The following is a 24,179-nucleotide window of genomic DNA, read 5'->3' on the forward strand; positions in this document are numbered from 1 at the left end:
CTGCTGGTGGGAATGTAAATTGATACAGCCACTATGGAGAACAGTATGGCGGTTCCTTAAAAAACTACAAATAGAAGTACCATACAACCCAGCAATCCCACTACTGGGCATATACCTTGAGAAAACCATAATTCAAAAAGAGTCATGTACCAAAATGTTCATTTTTTTTTTTTTTTTTTTGTGGTACGCGGGCCTCTCACTGTTGCGGCCTCTCCTGTTGCGGAGCACAGGCTCCGGACGCGCAGGCTCAGCGGCCATGGCTCACGGTCCCAGCCGCTCCGCGGCATGTGGGATCCTCCCGGACCGGGGCGCGAACCCGGTTCCCCTGCATCGGCAGGCGGATTCTCAACCACTGCGCCACCAGGGAAGCCCCATTATTTTCATTTTTAAACAACTGTCCATGATGCCCTATTTCTTAATATTTCTTATCCAAACTCCTGCCTAGTTTTCAAGGCTCCTCACAATTGAGCATACTTTACCCTTCAATTTTTTTTTCCTTACAAACAAGCTTTGTTTGGTTTCCTTTCCATCTGTCTAATGTACATCCTTGCTTGTGTCCCTCCTCCTTCATGAAATACTCCATGACTACAGCTGCCTTTGTAAGTGTCATTAATACTAAACCCTCAAAGTACAATTTTAATAACTCAGAGTCTTATCTCCTTAATGGTAGGGACCATATGTCTCCATCTCTTATAAAGCCTAGCGTAGGATTAAGTCAGTGTGGATTTACTACCTAGTGAATTGATTGATTTCCCTAGTTTGTGTATTCCTTGAGGTCACTTGATTTGGGAGAAAATAATTTAAAAAAAATAACTTCATATAGTTGACCAGAGAATAGAAACCTGAGCTTAAGCATTAAAATAAACCTTATAGCCAGTACAGTAAGCTTATAATGAATACCCATCCTTCTCTCCTTTATAAAAAATATACTGTTGGTAGTGGTGGCTCAGTTTTCTGTACAGGAGGGTCCACAGGAGCAGAAACCTGGTGGTGGTTGGTGGTGGCGGCAGTGGCTTGGAGAGTTGGGGAGAAGCCGCTTACTTGTCTTGAATTTCCTTTTTGAAGGGCAGTCCACATTCTTTACTTAGGTTATATGCGATTTTGCAGAGTGGGTGCTATGTTTTTTTCTAAATCACCCCTAAGCTACCCAAAAAGTTGGTGACTTAATTTCACCTAATGACTGATGTTTGACTCCACAGATCAAACGATTAACACATTTTTATTCAGCGTCGGCTGTATGCCTAGAAGAACCTGCACAGTATTGCTCCCGCTCCCACCGTGTCCTTCCTTCCCTCTTTATTTTTGCTTTGTCTGTAAAGCCTAGAGGATGTTTTTGTTAGTTTGCAGAGTATTTGACAGTTTTTCCAAATGAGTTTGAGTGTCACTTCAGAGGAACAATTGGCAGTATATGTTGTCAACGATAGACCCTTTTATTCTTTCACCTTCACGTTATCGGGCTTTTAGGGAAAGTGGAGGCTCAAGCATGAATTCAGTCCCGTTTAACGCTGCTGTGTAAGGGGGCGGCTGTTGGAGATTTTCTAGTTTGGGTTCTTATTTTATAGAGGAGACAGCTTCGGCCTAAAGCAATGATGTGTTTTTGAGCAAAATCACAAAAATGAATTGTGGCAAAACCAGGGCTAGATGAGAACTGCCTGTATTTCCATCTTGGTCCTCTTTGAATGTCATGAGTCTTTATGGAGAAGCCTTTGAATGCAGCCACACTCAGGACTCTTGGAAAGAAAGAAACAGGTTTGGGTGGTTTTGGTACTTCATTTGGGGTTGGAGATTTAACGCTGTTGAATTGATAGTTTTATCTCCAGTGAGCAAAATACATCCATTTGTGAAACAAACAAAAAAATTAAGCTATGCATCTAAAAGCAATATCCAGAGGTAATTATTATTTTTTAATTTAAATTATAGATCTTATTTTTCTAGAGGCTTTGTGAGGTCTTGCAATTATTATTCAGGATATTAAGACATGAAATACTAGGTGTATCTGATTCTCAATACTGGTTTTATGAATTGTCTACTTAAAAAGGTGGAAACTAGAATATGAGTGATGAGCTTGTCTCTTGCTACACAGCATCTGCAGAGTCTAGTATTGATCTTTGTTTTCACATAGAATGTATTGTGGAGCTGGTTTCCACGAGTGCTTGTTGTGAAGCAAACAATAAAATGGACATTATTTGCATATTATGCCATTCAAATCAGAAATTTATGAAGGCATATAAATCCTGATGGAGCAATAATACTACAAAATAAGCTATTAACCTGATACAGTTAATGTTTAGGTTGCCAAACTGTAACACGGTGCCTTCTGATTCGATATTTATGGTTTTGAAACTGCAGTTAAGGATTTTCATTCCAACACTGTCGTTAGCTTTAATGTATAATTGGCCTCAGTTACCCTGCCAGGTATCTAGACAAATGGCATTTTTTTGAAGGCAGTCTTAGGATGCGTTATCCTTAAGGTGATAGTAAATGTTATTGTCAGCTGAATATCATCATACTTAACACACTCTGTGTGTGTGTTTAAATCAGGTTTGTCTGCTAACTAGATGGTGCCACAAATGGATAATGGCAAACTGTTACATGTTTCTAACCCCTGAGATTTATTCTAGCCATCTTTTGACTCTTCTAATCTAACTCTGTACCTTTTATAAGGTAAGGAGCAGGACAAGATTTATCCTGCAGCCCACATGCTGTGAGTCATTTACTTCTGATAAACTGTGTGTTGTATTTCATTGATTGCATGGATGCTTCCGTTATTATTTTTTAAACAATCAGTGCTTTTTTTGTATTAATGAATTTATTGAAATTATAAGATTAATGGATATTTCTATGGAGCTGAAAATTTAATTTGGCTGTATCTTATGGTATAAGCTTTGGCTCAGCTATCTCAATCCTGGCAGAGTCCAGTGTTTATCTAAAATCTGCTGCTTGTGTTATGCAATTACATGCATTTATTTTCTTCTGAGAGTAGATTTTCATAGTTCTCTTTGGTGTTTTTAAACTAGCATATGAAAATAATAGGGCTTATAAAATTGGACATGGTATGTATCAGTAAATGGTAAAACCAGAAAGAAATGGAATAAAGGAAAAATCCCAAAGGACCTGACATTTTTCTAATAGGCAAGCCATAATTTTTATTAAGTAACTTGAGGAGATTGTTTCAGAAATACTGTAATTGGGGAGGGAATTATACTGTAAGGATTATGCTAGGAAAATGAAAGAAAGGGAAAGTCATAGCGGAAAAAGTTACAAAGGAAATTGGTATGTCCCTTGAGGTCCAGGGAATCTGTGTAAGTCTCCAATCATGGTTGTATTTTCAGTCTTTGTTTTTTTCATAGATGATGAGCCATTCATAAAGTCATTTCATCTTTTGGAGTCATTTCTGTCTACCATTCAAGGAACTGTCTTAAATATAGTGTCCCATCTTCTCCACCCCTTCCCTCTCTACCCCTCGTTTACGCAGTTTCTGAAAACAGAATTAGGACATTGTCATGTAACATAGAAGACAGGTGAGGTGTAATAAATTTATGCTACACTTTCTCTGAGAATTAAGACCAGGGTATTCACAGTTCCTAAGAATACTAAGAATCATGTAGTATAAGGTTAGGAGTTTTTTATTTGATCCTGAAATTAGAAATTAGAGATTCTTAGAATTTCTTAAGAATTTAACTTAGAAATTTAGAATGTGGCGAAGAGGAGCAAAAGATTGCTAGGCAGTCAGTGAAGCTGACTTTGGACTAACCAAAACATTTGTTTAGAATGTTGTTTACTAAAAACGAACAAAAATTTGAGCTGCTTTTAATACAGATATTTCTTATTTTCAATAGTAATTTCAAATAAAGGGTTTAGGGCCGACTTGCTATAACCAAGCAATTGTAATGCTTGATTTTTTCCTCACATGTTTTATGGTTAGTGTTGTATCATCTATAACTAACTGACAAAATGCCAGTCTTTGTGTTCATTGAGATACATTTGCCATTGAGAAAAAAATTAAAATCACTTCTGAGAACATTTTAGCAAGTACAGAGTACAAGTGTGTGAAGAAAGCATCCTTTTGTCTTAATAAGTTTTAAAAGGGAAGTGTGTATGTTATGTGAAAGTTATAGAACCCTACTTACTGAGCCTGAACTAGTTTTGCAGGTTTCCGTGGCCAGTCTGATTTATATGGCTTGAAAATTTCTTGTTTTTACTTTTTCTCATTTCACAAACTCTGCCAATCCTCAAAGATCTACGGGAAACTCACTGTGCTAATAGGCAAAGTTGGCCTTTCTGTGCTTCTTTTAAAGTAGTCCATCCTGAAGCACTGACCTTTTAGTTTAATAACAGTTTTATTTGAGAGAATGTTCAGATCCTGAAGCTGAAAAGAGTGTTTTCAGAAAAGCCATTTTGAATAGTGGTCTCCAAATGGTATATCTTTTTCCCTTATGCACTTTGGACCAGACCTATCAGAAGAAATATATTGTTGCTTTCTGTATTCTATTGATTGAAAAACAAATAACTTGAAACTTAGATTTGCTCAAAACCCATTACCACGCTGGTTTATTTTCCTGCCTGGGCTTTGAATTGCTATTTTAGATTTTAAACTCTTTATGCTTGGTCATGTTTTATCTTTTGTTATTTTAAATTCTCCATTATAGCTAAGGTAATTACTTTTTCAGCTGTGACCTTGGATGTGAGACCCAAAAGTTGTGTGTGTGTGTGTGTGTGTGTGTGTGTGTGTGTGTGTGTGTGCTTTTCCAGAAGTAGCTAGGGCATTAGAGAGACAGCTATGCTTTAGTCCCTTGACGGACCAGAAGTGATGTGAACTAGCCGGTCCCTTGGGCGTGTCTTCTTCAGTGGCTTCTGGAGCTTCCCTGACCTTTGCATCTCTTGTGCTTCCTCTTCCCATCTTTCTCCCTTCCCTCTTGGCCTCCCTAGGTGATACCACCATTATCTCTATCTATCAGTATTTACCACTTCACCCCATGGCAGGTGGCTTGGCAGACAGGAGAGGCAGGAAGGGTATAGAGAAGGAAGACAAGCCTTGAAGCTGCGTTTCCTTCTCTGCAGTCTCTCTTGCATGGCTGCCTTCCCAGCCACCCAGCTGGTCGCCATGTGGTGATGGAGTCCTTACCGTTCCCTTCCAGGTTTATCACATCATCATGAAAAGCTCACTGCTGATTTTGGCTCTTCCCCTGGTAGCAAGCCCTTATGTAAGAGGCATACAATGCACTATTAAGATATGTTGTATCAGCTCACTTAGAAAACGGATCTCACTGCTTCATGCTTAGACCTGGTATACCAAGGTCTTACCGAAGCCTAGTTTTAATTGAGTGAAATTCAGTTGAATTGTGATTGAGAATTTGATCGAATTTTGCATGAGAAAAATTTTGCTGCAATAATTTGAAGCAATCAGGGGAATTTGTGTGATTTTACACATGGTCTGACTGTGTGTTGATCCTAACTGGGATGTACACCTCAGAGTATAGTTTGATCAGGTAATACTAATTGGGTGAAATATTTGTCTCAATTTTTGCTACTAATAGAGCTACCAGCTATGAACAACTTGAAAAAATGTGTCACGTTGTTTTGCTTGTTTATAAGAAGGCGATGAAAATGTGAAAATCATCACCTTATAGAGTGCATAGCTGAGAACTTCATAGCCAGCTGACACCTATGTAACCTACCCGGTTTTGTTTTTGGATGAGGAAATCAAAAGTCAGATAGGTTAACTGATTTATCTAAAGTCTAGCTAATAGAAAAACAAAGACTATCCATATCCAGACTCCTTGCTGAGCTCTTACTTGTCTGTAATTTCTCTAGTGGGATTTGTATTATTTTGAACGTTTAATGCTGAAAAAAAAAGTCTTAAGATTTGCCTGAATCAAACAATTCCCTGTTCTAGTTTTAATTAATTAATTTTGTGTGACCTTTTCAAAACAGAGACTTGTCTCTCATGCTATAGACTACGAGGTAGGAGAGATGGCAGACAGCAGCGTAGTGTATATATAGTTCAACTGGAGAACATACATTTTAGAGCAACCTTTTGAGAAAACTGCTGCCCAGAGAGGCTAGTAACTTCCCCAAGGTACCCCAAATTGTGATGCCCAAGCTGGGATCAGACCTCAGCTAGCGTTTACCTCTTTCTCTGATTCCTTGTCCATTATTCTTTTTATTTATACTGTATTCTTTTTTCTTTTACAGCTTTATTGAGATACATTTAACATAATACTCATTTAAAGTGTACAGTTCAGTGGTTTTCAGTATTTACAGAGTTGTGCACTCATCTTACAATCTATTGATAGTTTTAGAACATTTTCGATACCCCCAAAAGAAATCCTGTATCCTTAGCTGTCACTCTCCATTTCCCCCTCCCCTGCCCTAGGCAACCACTAATCTACTTCCTTTGTCTGCTGCCCTTTCTAGATATTTCATATCAGTGGGCACATACAGTATGTGACCTTTTGTTTCTGGCTTCTTTCACTTAGCACAATGTTTTCAAGATTCATCCATGTTGTAGCATGTGTTGGTACTTCATAACTATTTATGGCTGAATAATATCACACTGAATGGATATACTACATTTTGTTTATCCCTTCATCAGTTGATTAGCATTTAGGTTGTCTTCACTGTTGGGATATTGTGAATAATGCTGCCATAATATTCATGTACAAGTTTTTGTGTAGACATATTTGCAGTTATCTTGGATATATACAGTAAATAACAGTGGAATTGCTGGATAATATGGTAACTTTGTTCAGCATTTTGAGAAACTGCCAAACTATTTTTATAGTGACTGCATCATTTTACATTCCCACCAGCAATGTATGAAGGTTTCAATTTCTCCACATTCTCACCAGCACTTGTTATTGGCCTTTTGATTATAGTGGGTTTGAATTGGTAAGTCATTGTAGTTTTGGTTTGCATTTCCCTAATGATGAATGCTGTTGAGTGATTTTTCATGCAGTTGTTGGCCATTTGAATATCTTCTTTAGGGAAATGCCTATCTATGTCCTTTGCCCATTTTTAATTTTGTTGTCATTTTATTGTTCTGTTCAGTTGTTCTGCTGTAAGAATTCTTTGTATATTCCGGATACAAGCCACTTGTCAGCTATATGATTTGCCAGTATTTTCTCCCATTCTGTGGGTTGTCTTTTCACCTTCTTGATAATGTCCTTTGATGTTGTTGTTTTCTGATAGTCCACAATTAAGAGAAGACATCCTTAGGACCTTTCATATATCTTCTTTGTTATTGCCCAGTGTCAGCTAAATTTTAAAGTTTTTGCATATCCTGTTGTAATTCATTTTTTGCGTATTCCTTAAGGCAGGGTGCTTATAATGCAAGATTATCAAATAAAATGTCATTGAAGAGCAGAGACAGTACTGTCTAGTTTCCATCCAATAGGCTTAACCAGTTGAAATACTTGTTAGGTCCTGTGTGTATTCCTAGATCTAAAGTATTTCTGGTGCTTTCTTGGTCATAATTTTGGGTAGTAGGTTTTGGGTAGTGAAGAGGAAAGAGTCCTTGCCTATTTCTTATGGAAGGTTCTTAAAGAGTATGTAAAATTTGTCTGTTTTATTTGCTATCATAGCTGTAAGAATCTTACAAAACATATTGTACAAAATCTTCTAATTGGAAAGACCAGATGTTTCAGATCAAGTCATTAGGTATTTAGAAAGCTCCAGCCGTGTTCTCAGCACTGTTCTGTCTCTCTCTCCAATTGTTGGCACTTGAATTTGAATGACGTTTTCCAAAAAATATGGTTTTAAATATGAGTCATAAATTCCCTTTTTTTGTAAATCATGGAAAAATGAATGTTAACTACAAATGATTTTCTTTCTCTAATAAGTGATTTTTTAAAATGTTTAATTATCAAAGTAGGAATGTTCTGGTGTCATTTTCCTCTCTGAAGTCCCTTCCTTACACCCTCTCCTCCCCCTCTATGCAGTTGTCAGAATTTAATGGTAGGACATCATTTTAAAGAATTTGTACTTAATGGCTCAGTCCCACTGGGCAGTAAGCAGCTCCTTGAGTTTATTATAACTTTTGGCAGGTGTGGAGATTTCTAGGTCACCAGGGAACTCTTGATTAAATTACTACTGAAGTGCGCTAATTGGTCTTTTCCACCGTGCTTAGGTGGTTCCAAGGAGACACTGACCAGCTGGCAAAACTTTGCCTATTAAGATCTAGTCTCAGCTTTGTCTTCCTGAGTATTCTCATGCTTTTGTTTAAAGAAGTCACTTATTTTATCTCCTTCCCCTCTTTATTGATTTTAGTTTCTGATGAAGAATTGAAGAGAAGAGTGGCTGAGGAGCTGGCATTGGAGCAGGCCAAGAAAGAATCTGAAAATCAGAAACGGTGAGCTTCATGGTGTTTGAGACAGATTTTGGCAGACTTGTCATATTTATGAAATATTTTTGGAGAGGAATGATTATAATAAGACTCATCATTTGTATTTGGCTGAACATGTATGAACGTGGCTGCTTTTGGTTTTGGATTGAGCTTGTTAAAGCCCTAGGTTATACCCTTCCCAAACTCAGTTGTAAATGACCATTTTATTTCTTGTGTATTTGTTAGTTGCATGAATAATTGAGCCCTGTTTTTTCAATATGTGAGAAGTAGTTCTTGAGGATTCTCCTGGCACTTCTCAGGCTAGGTTCTTTTTTTTTGGTGGTACGCGGGCCTCTCACTGTTGTGGCCTCTCCTGTTGCGGAGCACAGGCTCCGGACGCGCAGGCTCAGCGGCCATGGCTCACGGGCCCAGCCGCTCCGCGGCATGTGGGATCTTCCCGGACCGGGGCACGAACCCGTATCCCCCGCGTTGGCAGGTGGACTCTCAACCACTGCGCCACCAGGGAAGCCCCAGGCTAGGTTCTTTTAATGAATATATTTATGATTGAAAATTACATCATCTACTATGGGTATTAATGTTAACAATATTGTAGCTAATAATGAATGTTATATGTTATAGATAATACCCATGTTATTAAGTAGCACTGATTAGTAGTATGCTCACTTAAAAAAATCAAAGATGTTACAGATAAGTGTAAGGTTGAAAAAACAAAATCCTCTGTAATTTCATCCTACAGAGATAACCACTCTTGAACATTTCATTCCTCTAGATTTTTTGGTATACATCTATATTATTGTTGTCATTATTACTACTTCTACTAACAATAGCTGCTAAAAGAATGTTCACTGAAATGTTTTTGTAATAGAAAACTGGAAGCAATCCACATGCCCATCGTGGAGGGCTGGATGAGTGAATTATGGTACACGGAATTTTATTACAATGGAATATTAGACGGTCAAGTAGATCTTATGTGCTGATTCAAAAAGATGTTGAAAGGCTGTAAACTGAAAAGAAAGCAATATTCAAAACAACATAGATAATTTTTTTTTTGGTAAAAGTACTACTATTTAAAGACTTAAAGTATATACTTACTCATAGAAATATGTGGATACATTTTAATCCAAGATAGAGTCACGTGCTTCCCATCTGTGCTATTTCTGAAATTTCCGTATAGCACAAAGCGTTATTATTATATGATTATGCAAATATCTTTCACATGCACAATGACTACTACCAGTAGATGGTTTGTAAGATTGTGTGTGTGTGTGTGTGTGTGTGTGTGTGTTTGTTTTGGACTGCTTCACTAGTTTGCTTGAGAGAGCTAATGTAAGGAATCTTTGAATTGGATTCTAGTCTTCACTGGCTATAGGGGCTTCAGCGTATAATTTAACCTCTTTGGGCCTTAAATATTTCATCTCTAAAGTGAGGGTTTATGAAATGTTCTCTAACATTTCTTCTCTTTGACGAAGTGCTAAATAAATAAGCTAGGTCCGATTTGCCTGAAACGTGTAGAACAGGACATGAGTTTTACGGTACGTTAAGACCACCATTTTTCTCAGGAAAGAGAGAAGGCTCATGGCTCAGGGTTTTAGAAATCAAGATGTAGTTAGTACTGCTAAAAGTGTCTACGCATATTTCAATAGTTTCCCACACAGCACTTCATAATTATTTAATTGGGGTTAGGTTGATGGAGTATATAATTAGATAGTGAAGTTAAAATATTCAAAAAAATTCAGACAGTTTTCATTAAGAAGCATAGAAAATGTGTTATGGTAGAATTCCTTGTCTTTGAAATTTTATTACTTTTAATTGAATTTTATTTTAATAAGGAGTTTTTGGTTAGACCTTCATATTTACTTTGCTTATTATATTTCACATAGGAATTTTTTGTCTGCCGTTCTTCCCCTGTGGTACAGGCTTTTGTTACAGTTGTTCTCACTGTGGTGGGTTTTTTTTTTTCCCCTCCATGACTTAGCTCCCGTTTGTTCTCCTGTTCTATGAAAGGTAAAGGGCAGATGAGATGGATAAAAGGTGCCAGTGAGGGCTGATTTCATCTCTCATGTGGACTGGGGTTGGCAGCCTAGCTGTAACCTGGGACAAATGACTATTGATAAAGAATTTATTTTCTGTCACTTTTAAGGGGAGCAGAGGGTGGTACAGTCTTTTTTATTGTTTTCTCTTTAAAAAAAATGTTTTGTTTGAAGCCTTCTTCATACAAACTTCCAGCTGTCAAATCTTGGCAAAAAGTGTGTGTTTATCTGTATGATAGTTCTTAGAAGCAAAAAGTGTGTGTTTATCTGTATGATAGTTCTTAGAAGAATCAATAGCTATTTTTTTTCTTTTTTCAACCAGTGAAGAAACTTCAGAAAAAGCATTAAGAAGGTTTTCTGTGCCGTCTTTTAAAAGCAACTTTTTGGAGAAACAAAGCATTTATAGATAATTGTATCTGTTGCCTTAATTGAATAAAGCCTTGGAAGCAGTTTTAGAAGATGGTTCCTTGTGTCCTGGACTCTCAGTGGTACATGCCTGGCTTTCCAAGTCTTCTCTTTTCACCCCACATGTACCCATAACTGTAGTTGAGTTCCTAAGCCCTTAAGATTGGGGCATAGGCACATGTAAGTGTAAGGGATCCAACGTATGCAGAAAGGACTTTGGAAATTATTTCCATTGTGATATTTTTCTTTATAGGATAGTTATCATTTTTAACCTTTTTATTATGGACATTTTAAAGCACCTTCAAAAACAGAAGGGTACAGTGAATCCCCATGACACTGTTTCAACAATTCTTGTTTCATCTCTACCCCATTCACTCCACCTATATGGTGAATGGTAAGGAGGAGCACCAACATTTTTAATAGGTTGGTGAATTTCATGGCAGGGAAATACTCTGAAGTATCTTCTGTCAGGCTAGCTTAAATAAGGACCTTGTTTCAGTTAGGTTTTTGTGGTTGAAAGACTGGAACTTAACTCTGGCCGGCTTGGGAAGCAAGGAAATTTTTAGAAGAATATTAGATAGTTGAAAGGAATCAAAAGGAAGACTAGAGAACCACTAGGTGGGGAAGAACTGGGTAGTACTTAAAACTTTACACAGTGAGGAAGAAGTAATTCCCCAGGATGACGGTTCCATGATAAAGGGGAAAGGATGGTGGGTGGCTGAATTTCATTGAATTGAAGATGCCATCGATTTCTAAGAAGCATTGTATTTGATGTACCACTAAGAAAAAAATTGCTGCAAATAATAACCCAGCAGTTTATACCTTAGAATTTTTTTTATTGAAAGAGCTCATTAAGACTGACTTTGAATTTCTAAAAACCTATCACTTGTATGTTCATAAAAAGGAAAATGTAAGTGACATAAATAGGTTCAGGCAGTGTTGTCAGCTAGGGGAGATTTTGGTTTCCAGGGGACCCATGAAAATGTCTGGAGACTTTTTTTGGCTGTGACAACTAGTTAGATCTTACTGGCATCTAGTGGGTAGAGGCCAGGGATACTGCTAAACATTCTGTAATGCACAGGATACCCCCCACGCCCCCAAAAAACACCAAACCTCACAAAAAAACAAAGAATTATCTGGCCCAAAATGTCAGTAGTGCTGATAGTGAGAAACCCAAGGTTAAGGGACTCAACACCTGTTCACGTTGGTTCTAATTCTTCTAAATTGTTCTGTGACTCAGGGTCTTGATGTCTTTGTTTTTCCACACGGTATCATATTCTGTGCCATCAAAACCTTGATGACACAGCATTCTGCTGTTGTACCTGGGATTTTTCCAGGCTGCTGACAACAGTTTTGCAAATTTTGATGCTTATGCGCAAGCTATGCCAACTATTCAGGACCAGGCTGGCAGACTGCAAGCGTGAGGTGCTTTCAGCCATGTGGAAATGTGGGCAGATAGGGTCCTAGAACTGTATTTCGTCAGTACAGTCTGTACATACTCTAGACCATAACCTCTGTTAGGTTGGAAATGATTTTTTTTTTTAAATTGGGGTATAGTTGTTTTACAATGTTGTGTTAGTTTCTGCTGTACAGCAAAGTGGAGTTCCCTGTGCTATACAGCAGGTTCTCATTAGTTATCTATTTTATACATATTAGTTAGTGTATATATGTCAATCCCAATCTTCCAATTCATCCCACCCCCACTTCCTCCTTTGCTGTCCATACATTTGTTCTCTATGTCTGTGTCGTTATTTCTGCCTTGCAGACCGGTTCATCTGTACCATTTTTCTAGATTCCACATATATGTGTTAATATACAATATTTGTTTTTCTCTTTCTGACTTTGCTCTGTATGACAGTCTCTAGGTTCATCCATGTCTCTGCAGATGACCCAGTTTCGTTCCTTTTTATGGTTGAGTAATATTCCGTTGTATATATGTACCACATCTTCTTTATCCATTTGTCTGTTGATGGACATTTAGGTTGCTTCCACGACCTGGCTATTGTAAATAGTGCTGTAATGAACATTGGGGTGCATGTGTCTTTTTGAGTTACGTTTTTCTCTGGGTATATGCCCAGTAGTGGGATTGCTGGGTCTTATGGTAATTCTATTTTTAGTTTTTTAAGGAACCTCCATACTATTCTCCATAGTGGCTGTATCAATTTACATTTCCACCAACAGGAGCTGCATGAGCTGTTTGTATATTTTGGAGATTAATCCTTTGTCCATTGATTCATTTGCAAGTATTTTCTCACATTCTGAGGGTTGTCTTTTTGTCTTATTTATGGTTTCCTTTGCTGTGCAGAAGCTTTTAAGTTTCATTAGGTCCCATTTGTTTAATTTTGTTATTTCCATTACTCTAGAAGGTGAGCAAAAGAGGATCTTGTGATTTATGTCAAAGAGTGTTCTTCCTACGTTTTCCTCTGAGTTTTATAATGTCTGGCCTTACATTTAAATCTTTAATCATTTTGAGTTTATTGTTGTGTATGGTGTTAGGGAGTGTTCTAATTTCATTCTTTTACATCTAGCTGTCTGGTTTTCCCAGCACCACTTATTGAAGAGACTGTCCTTTCTGCATTGTATATCCTTGCCTCCTTTGTCATATATTAGTTGATCATAGGTGCGTGGGTTTATCTCTGGGCTTTCTATTCTGTTCCATTGATATATATTTCTGTTTTTGTGCCAGTACCATACTGTCTTGATTACTGTAGCTTTGTAGTATAGTCTGAAGTCAGGGAGCCTGATTCCTCCAGCTCTGCTTACAGTTTTCTGAGTACAGGTCGTTTACCTCCTTAGGTAGGTTTATTCCTAGGTATTTTATTCTTTTTGTTGCAGTGGTGAATAAGATTGTTTCCTTAATTTCTCTTTCTGATCTTTCATTGTTAGTGTATAGGAGTGCACGAGATTTCCGTGGGTTAATTTTGTATCCTGCAACTTTACCAGATTCATCGATTAACTCTAGTAATGTTCTGGTGGCATCATTAGGATTTTCTATGTATAGTATCATGTCATCTGCAAACATGCGTTAATTTTGTATCCTGCAACTTTACCAGATTCATCGATTAACTCTAGTAGTGTTCTGGTGGCATCATTAGAATTTTCTATGTATAGTATCATGTCATCTGCAAACAGTGACAGTTTTACTTCTTTTACAATTTGTATTCCTTTTATTTCTTTTCTTAAAAATAAATTTATTTTTATTTATTTATTTTTGGCGGTATTGGGTCTACGTTGCTATGCGCAGGCCTTCTCTGGTTGCGGCGAGTGGGGACTACTCTTTGTTGTGGTGTGCGGGCTTCTCATTGTGGTTGCTTTTCTTGTTGCAGAGCACAGGCTCTAGGTGTGTGGGCTTCAGTAGTTGTGGCATGCGGGCTCAGTAGTTGTGGCTTGCGGGCTCTAGAGCGTGGGCTCTAGAGCGCAGGCTCAGTAGTTGTGGCACACGGGCTTAGTTCCTCCGCGGCATGTGGGATCTTCCCGGACTAGAGCTCAAACCTGTGTCCCCTGCATTGGCAGGCAGATTCTTAACCACTGCACCCCCAGGGAATTCCCTTTTATTTCTTTTACTTCTCTGATTGCTGTGGCTAGGACTTGCAAAAGTATGTTGAATAATAGTGGCAAGAGTGGACATCCTTGTCTTGTTCCTGATCTTAGAGGAAATGCTTTCAGTTTTTCACCATTGAGAATGATGTTTGCTGTGGGTTTGTCATATACGGCTTTTATTATGTTGAGGTAGCTTCCTTCTATGCCCACTTTCTGTAGAGTTTTTATCATAAATGGGTGTTGTATTTTTTCAAAAGCTTTTTCTGCATCTATTGAGTTGATCATATATGGTTTTTATTTCTTCACTTTAATATGGTATATCACATTGATTGATTTGCATATATTGAAGAATCTTTGCATCCCTGGGATAAATCCCACTTGATCATGGTGTCTGATCCTTTTAATGTGTTGTTGGATTCTGTTTGCTAGTATTTTGTTGAGGACTTTTGCATCTGTATTCATCAGTGATATTGGTCTGTAATTTTCTTTTTTTGTAGTATCTTTGTCTGGTTTTGGTTTTGTTGGAAGATTTTTAATCACAGTTTCAATTTCATTACTTGTATTGGTCTATTCACATTTTCTATTTCTTTCTGGTTCAGTCTTGGAAGGTTCTACCTTTCTAAGAATTTGTCCATTTCTTCCAGGTTGTCCATTTTATTGGCATAGAGTTGCTTGTAGGAGTCTCTTATGATGCTTTGTATTTCTGCCCTGTCCGTTGTAACTCCTCCTTTCTCATTTCTAATTTTATTGACTTGAGTCCTCTCCCTCTTTTTCTTGATGAGTCTGGCTAAAGGTTTATCAATTTTGTTTATCTTCTCAAAGAACCAGCTTTTAGTTTTATTGATCTTTGCTATTGTTTTCTTTGTGTCTATTTCATTTATTTCTTCTCTGATATTTATGATTTCTTTCTTTCTACTAACTTTGGGGGTTTTTTGTTCTTCTTTCTCCAGGTCCTTTAGGTGTAAGTTTAGATTGTTCATTTGAGATTTTTCTTGCTTCTTGACGTAGGATTGTATTGGTATAAACTTCCTTCTTAGAACTGCTTTAGCTGTATCCCATACATTTTGGGTCATTGTGTTTTCATTGTCATTTGTCTCTAGGTATTTTTTGATTTCCCCTTTGATTTCTTTAGTGATCTCTTGGTTATTTAGTAGCATATTGTTTAGCCTCCATGTGTTTGTGTTTTTTACAGTTTGTTTTTCTGTAATTGATTTCTAATCTCATAACATTGTGGTTGGAAAAGATGCTTGATAGGATTTCAGTTTTCTTAAATTTACCAGGGTTTGATTTGTGACCTAAGTTGTGATCTGTCCTGGAGAATGTTCTGTGTGCACTTGAGAAGAAAGTGTATTCTTCCACTTTCAGGTGGAATGTCCTATAAATATCAATTAAATCTATCTGGTCTGTTGTGTCATTTAAAGCTTGTGTTTCCTTATTTATTTTCTCTGGATAATCTGTCCATTGTTGTAAGTGGGGTGTTAAATTCCCCCACTATTATTGTGTTACTGTCAATTTCCCCTTTTATGGCTGTTAGCATTTGCCTTATGTATTGAGGTGTTCCTATGTTGGGTGCATAAATATTTATAATTGTTATGTTTTCTTCTTGGATTGATCCCTCAATCATTATGTAGTGTCCTTCCTTATCTCTTGTAACAGTCTTTATATTAAAGTCTATTTTATCTGATATGAGTATTGCTACTCCAGCTTTCTTTTGATTTCCATTTGCATGCAATATCTTCTTTCATCCCCTCACTTTCAGTCTGTATGTGTCCCTTGTTCTGAAGTGGGTCTCTTGTAGACAGCATATATATGGATCTTGTTTTTGTATCCATTCAGCCAGTCATTGTAGTTTGGTTGGAGTATTTAATCCATTCACATTTAGGGTAATTATCTGGAAATGATTTCTTGAGTGTCTGCCTCATCTCTTACCTAATTCAGAAATCCTTTTACAGCATCTCTGACTGGTCATGCCATACATGTTTAGAACCCATTCAAAAATCATTTAAACTGAAGATACTTTATTAGGCCATGTAGAGTTTACCTGAAGTCCTTTAAGTTTCCACTTGTTTATTTTTCATCTATTTTTAAAATTGAAGTATAGTTGATTTATAATGTTGTATTAATTTATGCTGTACAGCAAAGTGATTCAGTTATACATATATACATTCTTTTTTATATTATTTTCCATTATGGTTTATCACAGGATATTGAATATAGTTCCCTGTGCTGTATAGTAGGACATTGTTGTGTATCCAAGTTTCCACTTCTTTAAAACTAATATGCAGATGTGGCCTAATAAAAGTTGCTTTCGAGGAGGAGGTTTCTACTAGGGCTACAGCAACGACATAGTTTATTGTAAGCAGTATGACTGTATATGTTATATTCTCATTTCTAAAAAACATTTACACATGGAATCTCAATTCAATTTATCTTAGATCTTATTCTGTTTTATGAGAATCTTGAGTGATCTGATGCCTTCCAAAATCACTGACATAAATTCACTAAAATTGTTGGATCTAATTTGGAATCGTAGGTTTGCTTATCACAACATATAATGAATGGAATAGTTGTTTGGTGTATTGAGAGTCAAGAGCAAATTAAATGCTCGTGTCAGCAGTCTGTTTTTGCTGTGATACTCTATTGTGTGTTTTGGATTATAGCTGACCATAATGTGTTGCAACTATAGCTGGCCAGTAGAGCAAGGATGTAGTATGCTACAGTGTGAGTATAGACTTTTAAGATGTGATTTACTTCTCTCCTGTGCCCTACCTCCAAAAGTCAGTCTCTGACAGCAAGAAAAATGTGACTACTTCTCACCTCTGACCTTTGGCGTTTGCATTTCACCTCTATACCTATAAAGGCAAGTGAAAGTTGCCTCCATTTTAATAACCTTTTTCAAGAAGCCACGAAGAAAGGGAATAGCTACTTGATGTTGTAACTAGCTGTACATCAACCAAGATTACTTGCTTGCTGTTTTTAGGTGGATGTTAGTTGAGATTTTACCCCATTTTTTAATTAGTTGAACAATTACATTAGATTTGTGAGACTCAAAATAATTTGGTTTAATAAATTAGTCATAAATTTTATCAGCTGTGTGGTTAAGTTAGCGTACAGCACAGTCCATTTATTTTTCCATTTATCACATCAAATAAGGACTTATATCATCAAATAAAGGCTTAAAACTTGTTTGTATCAATTCTTCTTAGTTTCTCATAGTAAAGGTGAAATTCATAGGGATGGTGTCTTCTGTTTAAATCCACTATATATAATAATTCATTATAATTTTATTATTTGATATTATTTGCCTTTGGGGGAAAAAGCTGAAAAAGGAAGGAGGAAAGAATCCAATATAGAAAAACAGTGTTTGGGGGGCCTAGTGTCGCATTGAAAATACATGATGTAAGAAATCATCTATCTAGTGTGGTATCTTTCACATGGTAAACTCTCACAAATATTTGTTCAGTTGAATGATTGAATGAATCATTCGGACTGGAAAATCTTCTTGACATTCTCCTGGGAAGGGCAGTCTACTTTGTATACATATGCATATACATTTCACATTATGTTAAAAACAAAAAGACTATGCTTTTAAAAATTAGACATTAACCAAGGACTATAGATACTAGAGACTTGTTATAAATCTTTGTTTCAAATTAGTGTAGTGTTAAATGTTGTTTTCCAGTCATCGACACATATTACACGGTTGTTATGAAATTACATACCTTCAACCTGCAAGTCATCTCTAGGTATATAGTAATAAAAAAAAAATACCAACTTTCAGGGAACAAGTTCTGTTGATCCACTAATATTTATCAGTGGCTTTTATCATAAAAATGTAGTTTTTCTAACACACTATTGTAAAACAGTTATACTCCAATAAAGATGTTAAAAAAAAAAAAGAAGAGATAAAATTGTTATGTAGGTGATAGTGATTTATATGCTAAAAAAAAAAATGTAGTTTTTAAGTGACCTTAAAAGATGAGTTAGCAGTCAGTATTTTCTCGTGATCCTCACAACTGTCACAGGCAATGAATCTCTCTTCTAATTTACAAATATTTGCAAAGAAGGTGATTACAGAAGTTTGTACCCTGCTGTGTTGTGAGCAGATTCCCCAGTGTCTGGCTCCAGTAGGGGCAGTGGATGGTTGATTGGCATTATCTGGAAAATATTTCTTTATGTGCTCTGACATTTAAGGGATCCTTCTGTAGTATAAAAATCCCAATATATTAGATTAATTATTTTATTAACCTCATTAAAGCTGTTTTTTTCTCTTAAATGTTGTGTTGCTGTGGTTTCCTTTCTTTAACTTTTCTATTCCATTCTGCTTAAAAGTAAAGCCCTAACTCATTTGGAATGTAATAGATCACATCCTAACCACCCAGTACTTTTCACTGGGAGATGACTGGAAGTACTATGTATGTACTAAGTATTGGAATCTTTAGCCATCTGCTACTTTCTTCCTTTTTCTTCAAGTGGCTCTTTTCTATTTTTAGTAGAGACAAGTGCTTTCTATAACCAACAGTTACAGAAGGTTGGATTATCCAGTGTATGTTTTATTCACATCTCTTTACTTTTTCCAAATCCATTTGTCTTTCCTATTGATGTTATGCTGTTGTAGACTGCTACCCTGAATTCTGTTCAAGAAGCTATTTTTACATGTGGGAATATTAAACCTGGAAAACCAGAATCAATCAAGCATGCTGTAGAAATCTGTAACTTTTTTTTATTGGTTGTAATAGCAGCTGTGATGTTCAACCACTTCTTGTTCAGATGTTTCTTTTGACAGTAATTACAGTGTTTTCTCTCATGAAGCAAGTGTTTGAAGTAATTTGTGCCAAAGTTGGTTTCCGCATTTGGAAGTTTCTAGGAGTTGGTTTCTGAGTGTCCTATAGTTGTTGTAGTTCTTGTTGAAGTTTCTCCATTACCCAGAACAATCTCAGGGGGAGCGGACATTGTAATATACTCTGTAAATAATTTATTATTCTTCACATAAACTATTAATGTTTTTTTGTCAGTGTTATCACTGTTTTATAAAAACAGATGACTCAAGTAGACATATGTGAAGTTCTCAGTCAGCAGTGGAAGCAGGACTTGAATTGGGCTGCCTTCCCCAGAGCCCTGTACTCTGTTGCTGAGGTGATAGAATCATATTGTGTCCCATCACCCTGTAAACATTTATTCAGAGGAAACCCGACAGAACTCTGATACAAAACTGCTTCAAGTGCCGTCTGATTATAGCTAGGACTAGGGATTTAGAGCTCTGTCAGCCATTTCCCCCACCTTTTCCCTTCCTAGAAACCTGGGAACCATAGGGCTTAGTTTGAGAAACTTCTGGTCAGAATACTTTTCTCTCACGTTGGGACACTTCATTTGTGAGGAGTAAACTTTTCTTTTCCAAACAGCATTTGTTGGAGAGACTCAGTTCAGTTTCCGTTTTAGAAGGTGAGTGGGCAGTGGCCTCATGTCCATTTCCTTGCGTCCAGAAGTCCGTAGTTACGGACAGTGGTCCATGTAAGCTGGGCCTTACGCCGCTGAGCCCTCATTCCTGGGCCTTCTGGGAGCCATCTGCTGACCCTGCTGGTGATGAATGCCTTGTTAGGAGGAGGGTAGCAGGATGAGACCCTCCTTTGGCAGTTCCCTCTGCAACTGGGGAGAAATACACAGGGGTCTCCTCTTCCTCTCCTGACTTCAGCAGGTTTGCCAGTGAGCCTCTAGCTGTAAAGGAGTGTGGGCAACATAGTTATAATTCAGATGTAAGTTTTATCTCAGCAGTATAATATTTCTAAACATAGGCACATTTTCATGTTTAAGTAAACCTCCCGCTCCCTTTCCTGGTTGCAGAAAACCCTTAAAAACGAGTAGCTCATCTTAAGTTTCTGATAAATATTTTTTGAGAGAACCCATATTCTTTTGCATCCCATTCTCATCCAGAGCAGCTGTCATTTGTCTTTGATGAAAACTTTCTTCACAGTTCATAGGTGGCATACACATAGAATACACACACTGGGGTCACATTATGTTATGAAAACCATTTCGGAGTACAGGACCCATGTGCCCAACTGAAATGAAAACTTTAAAAAAATAATAGGTGTTGGATTCTTGTGTTTTCTGAGCACTTTATATATTTTAACTTACTTCATCCTCACAGCACCTCTATTGTCCACACTTTATAAGTGAGGAAAGGGAGAGGTAAAGAAGAAACTTACCCAAGGTCATATCTGGTAAGTGGAGAGCCTGGGGTTTGAACTGAAGTCTCTGTCAAGTTCATGCATTTCATCATCCTGCAGTATTACCTTTCTCTGTGTATAGGGAATACTCTCTTTAAAGTTTTTCATTTACAATTGTGAGAAGAGGTAACAAACATTTGCTTGGGCTTTCACCTCTAAACCATTAGTAAATGAAAGATCTTTTAGAAATGATCTCGATTGTGTGCTCCTGGTTATTAGATCTGTGCAGCTGCTCTGGATGATATTTTTAAAACTTCCTTTATCTTAGTACCAAAATCTTTGGAGAATTTGTGTTTAAAGTTAATATTCTTTATTCACGTTGGCTCTAACTTACTATTAAATGCTCGTTTGTGTCCACGTTTTCAGTGATGGTGGCACTTTGAATTTCTTGCTAGCTTAAGATTGGGACATTTTTCTTAATAGCCCAGCAGGGCGGGGTGTGTGGAAGCAGATGGGGCCCTGCCTCGTGAACTTTAGAGGCAAGTGCTGCTTCCAGTCAGTGAGGCACACACGTGCCCGGTAGTGCTCTGCAGGGTTCTCTGGAGCAATCGGGCCCTTCCCCTGTGCGGGAAGCAATAAAGGGGCACAGCACTTACTTTAGTAGACGATCGTGAAGTGGAAATCATTTTGGATTTCTCCTTCTGTATTCATCCTTAGCCTTTTTTTTTTTTTTTTTTTTTTAAAGAAACTTGGACTCATTTTCTTATTTTGTATTGGTTGTGTTGCTTCACTTGTTGGGTTTTGGTTTGTAGTATTTGTTACTATTTGCCTTTTATGTGATAGAGTATTTTGATGCTGTCACATTTAGTCCACGAACTGACATGTTTTTAAATCAGTGAAAAAATCTAGCTGCTGGGACAGTGTGATTTTGGAACTCAAATATGGAATTCCTCCACGGAGTAATGTGCAGCTAGCACAGGGGCAATTTTTTAGTTATATACTATTGACAGTTGTTTCCTTACACATACACCATGTAGCTCCTCCAGGCTTAAACCAGTTCATTTGGAAATTTTTTCAAGTTATTCCATTAAAATGATTTTAGTGTCATTTTTGGCATCAAGTATAAAGTATAAAAATAGAGGTTAATCCTGTAAATGTTTCAGTTAATGATTTAAATTTGAGTTCCTTCACAACTTCTTAGAATAGAGCTCTTAAATTCTTCATTTCCTGGTGCCATTTTGTGAATGATTATTAGAGTAAAACAAAAATCCCTTAAAAAAATCCATAGATTACAGTTTTGCTTTCCTGATAGGTTGATGGATTAAAACCAAACCAAATCAAAACAAAACCAAAAAAGTCTCTTGAAACCACTAATTTAATATGGGAAATGTCTATTAATTTAAAAACCATTACTCAACAGTTTCTGCAATTTTCATTATTGCTACAGAATGTGGTAGGTTTGATCTAGAAAGGTCATTCCTCAAACTACTGAAAATATGGATAATGTTGATTTATTTAAAAAAATTACAAAAGAAATATATATCAAAGAAATTCAGATAATATACAAGCATAAAAAGTCATCTTTCCCCTTCTCCTCCATTACCCTGCTCTTCCCCCTTAAAATCATTCACATATTTTACCCTAAGGGAAATGTATTCTTAGCAGTGTTTTGTATAGTTTGTTTCTTAAACAAAATGAGATTGAAGTAATAATGTTGTATAGCTTGTTTTTTTCCCCCACCTAATCATGTAGTGTGGTCCTCTCCCTTTGTGCAGAATAAGCGGATCTTGAGTAGACTTAAAATCTGATGATATACACTATTTAAGAAGACTTTACCTAAGAAGTAATACTAATAGCAATAACATTTAATAATAAGCAATAATAAATAGTAGTAACAGCTAACAGTTTTTGAACGCTTTCTTTGTCCCAGGCACTGGTCCAAGCACTTTGCACGTAACAATCATTTAATCCTCACAGCAACCCTATGAGGCAGGTTCTGATCTGCTGGTACCCTCACTTCATAGATGAGGTGGTTGAAACACAGGTTCATACTTGCTTCTAGTCACATACCCAGAAAATAGAGGAGTTGGGATTTGAACCCAAGCAGTCTGCATCCTGAAGCCACACCCATCATCGCTCTGCTAGACTGTATCTCAGAGGCTAAACTGTTTTCTGGTCCAACAGGGAGGCCACCTATTATATGTTAGTATGGATGCTGTATCTAAGGCTCTTTTGATGTGTTTTACTGAAGATTTATGTTTTTCAGGTTTTAGTACAATTTTGCCTTGATTGTGGAGCTCACTAAGTAAGGAATTTAGTTTTGAAAAGAATTCACAATGAAGGGATTTTTGGGGTATTTTTGTTTTTTTTAATTCACATGCCTATATTTTGAAATAAAACTGTCAAAATCCTGTCAAATAGTGGGTGAAAGTTAATATTTCTGTGGATTTTGCTCTAAAATGTTGGAAATTGTATATTTCTCTATGAATATACCTGTCAGCTGTACAATTCAGTTTTTATAGACTTAAAGAAAAGGAGCCCAAACTATTGTCCAAGTGAGTTTCTGTGACTTAACTTGTTTGTACAGCCCCAGGTAGATTTGACTTAGAAAGCACTTTCCTCAAACTATTGAAAACTTAGTCTAACAAATTGAGAATAACATCAGAACTTTGATTATTGATTATTCTTGCTCCCTCCTTCTTGCCTTTATGTTTCTGCTTTTAAAATACATTGCAAATTCATGACTCTCACGCATTTCTTTCCTTACTTAGTCTAAGCCAACTGGTTCTCAGCTGAGGGGGATTTTGCCCCCTCTCCCCAACGCTGCCTCCACGGGTCATTTGGCCACATCTGGAGACCTTTAAGGTTGTCACCACTTGGAGGATGCTTCTGGCATCTGTCTAGTGGGTAGAGGCCAGGGATGCTATTAAACATCCTCCAACACAGGGCAGCCCCCCACAGCAAAGAATTGTTTGGTCCAAATGTCAGTAGTGCCGTGGATGAGAAACCCTGGTCTAAGTCATTATCATTTCTCACTTGAGCTACTGTAAAGTCTCCATGCAGGGAGCCAGTCCTGTCCCCCAGATCCTGCTCTCCACAAAGCAGTGTTAGTGTGCTTTAAAAAATGCCTTTGGGATCATGGCAGTTTATTTGCTTAACATCCTTTAATGGCATTTCATTAGATTTAGCATAAAATCCAGATCTTTCCCTTGATTTTCTGGTCCTCTGCTGCCCTTTATGTTTATACACTCGGGCCTCATCTCTTACCACCCTCCCATTTTACATTTCAGCTGTAGCAGCTGCCAAACCTGTTTGTGCCTGCATAGTTCTTTGCCTAGAATACTTGTATCCCATATTTTGCATGGCTGACTCCCTCTAACTATTTAGGGTTCTTCTCAAATAACCCCGCAGAGAGGCTTTCCCTGATTGCTTTGTTTAGTCATTCTCTTTCCTCTCCTCTCAGTGTAGCTGTCCTTTCTCTGCCTTGTTTCTTTAGCACTTTATCTGTTTATTGACTGTCTCCTCCAACTGGAATATAAAGGTCTCTGAGGGCAAAACTCGTTGTCATATAGTAAGTGCCAACAAGAATGCATCACTTGGGCTTCCCTGGTAGCGCAGTGGTTGAGAATCCGCCTGCCAATTCAGGGGACACGGGTTCGTGCCCCGGTCCGGGAAGATCCCACATGCCGTGGA

General features: G+C 37.3%; 1 protein-coding gene across 4 annotated transcripts in view; it reads left to right on the forward strand.

Annotated features, from left to right (window-relative positions):
• CHCHD3 (coiled-coil-helix-coiled-coil-helix domain containing 3) overlaps positions 1-24,179 on the forward strand; it is a 299,018-nt gene that overhangs the window by 57,455 nt on the left and 217,384 nt on the right. For all 4 annotated transcript variants that reach the window (XM_007128150.3, XM_028489732.2, XM_028489731.2 and 1 more), the window contains exon 3: positions 8,269-8,350. In XM_007128150.3, the coding sequence (XP_007128212.1) occupies positions 8,269-8,350 (82 nt within the window). The remainder of the gene's footprint in view (positions 1-8,268; positions 8,351-24,179) is intronic.

The sequence above is a fragment of the Physeter macrocephalus genome, chromosome 5 (genome assembly GCF_002837175.3).
Source record: "Physeter macrocephalus isolate SW-GA chromosome 5, ASM283717v5, whole genome shotgun sequence".
NCBI classification, from domain to species: Eukaryota; Metazoa; Chordata; class Mammalia; order Artiodactyla; family Physeteridae; genus Physeter; species Physeter macrocephalus.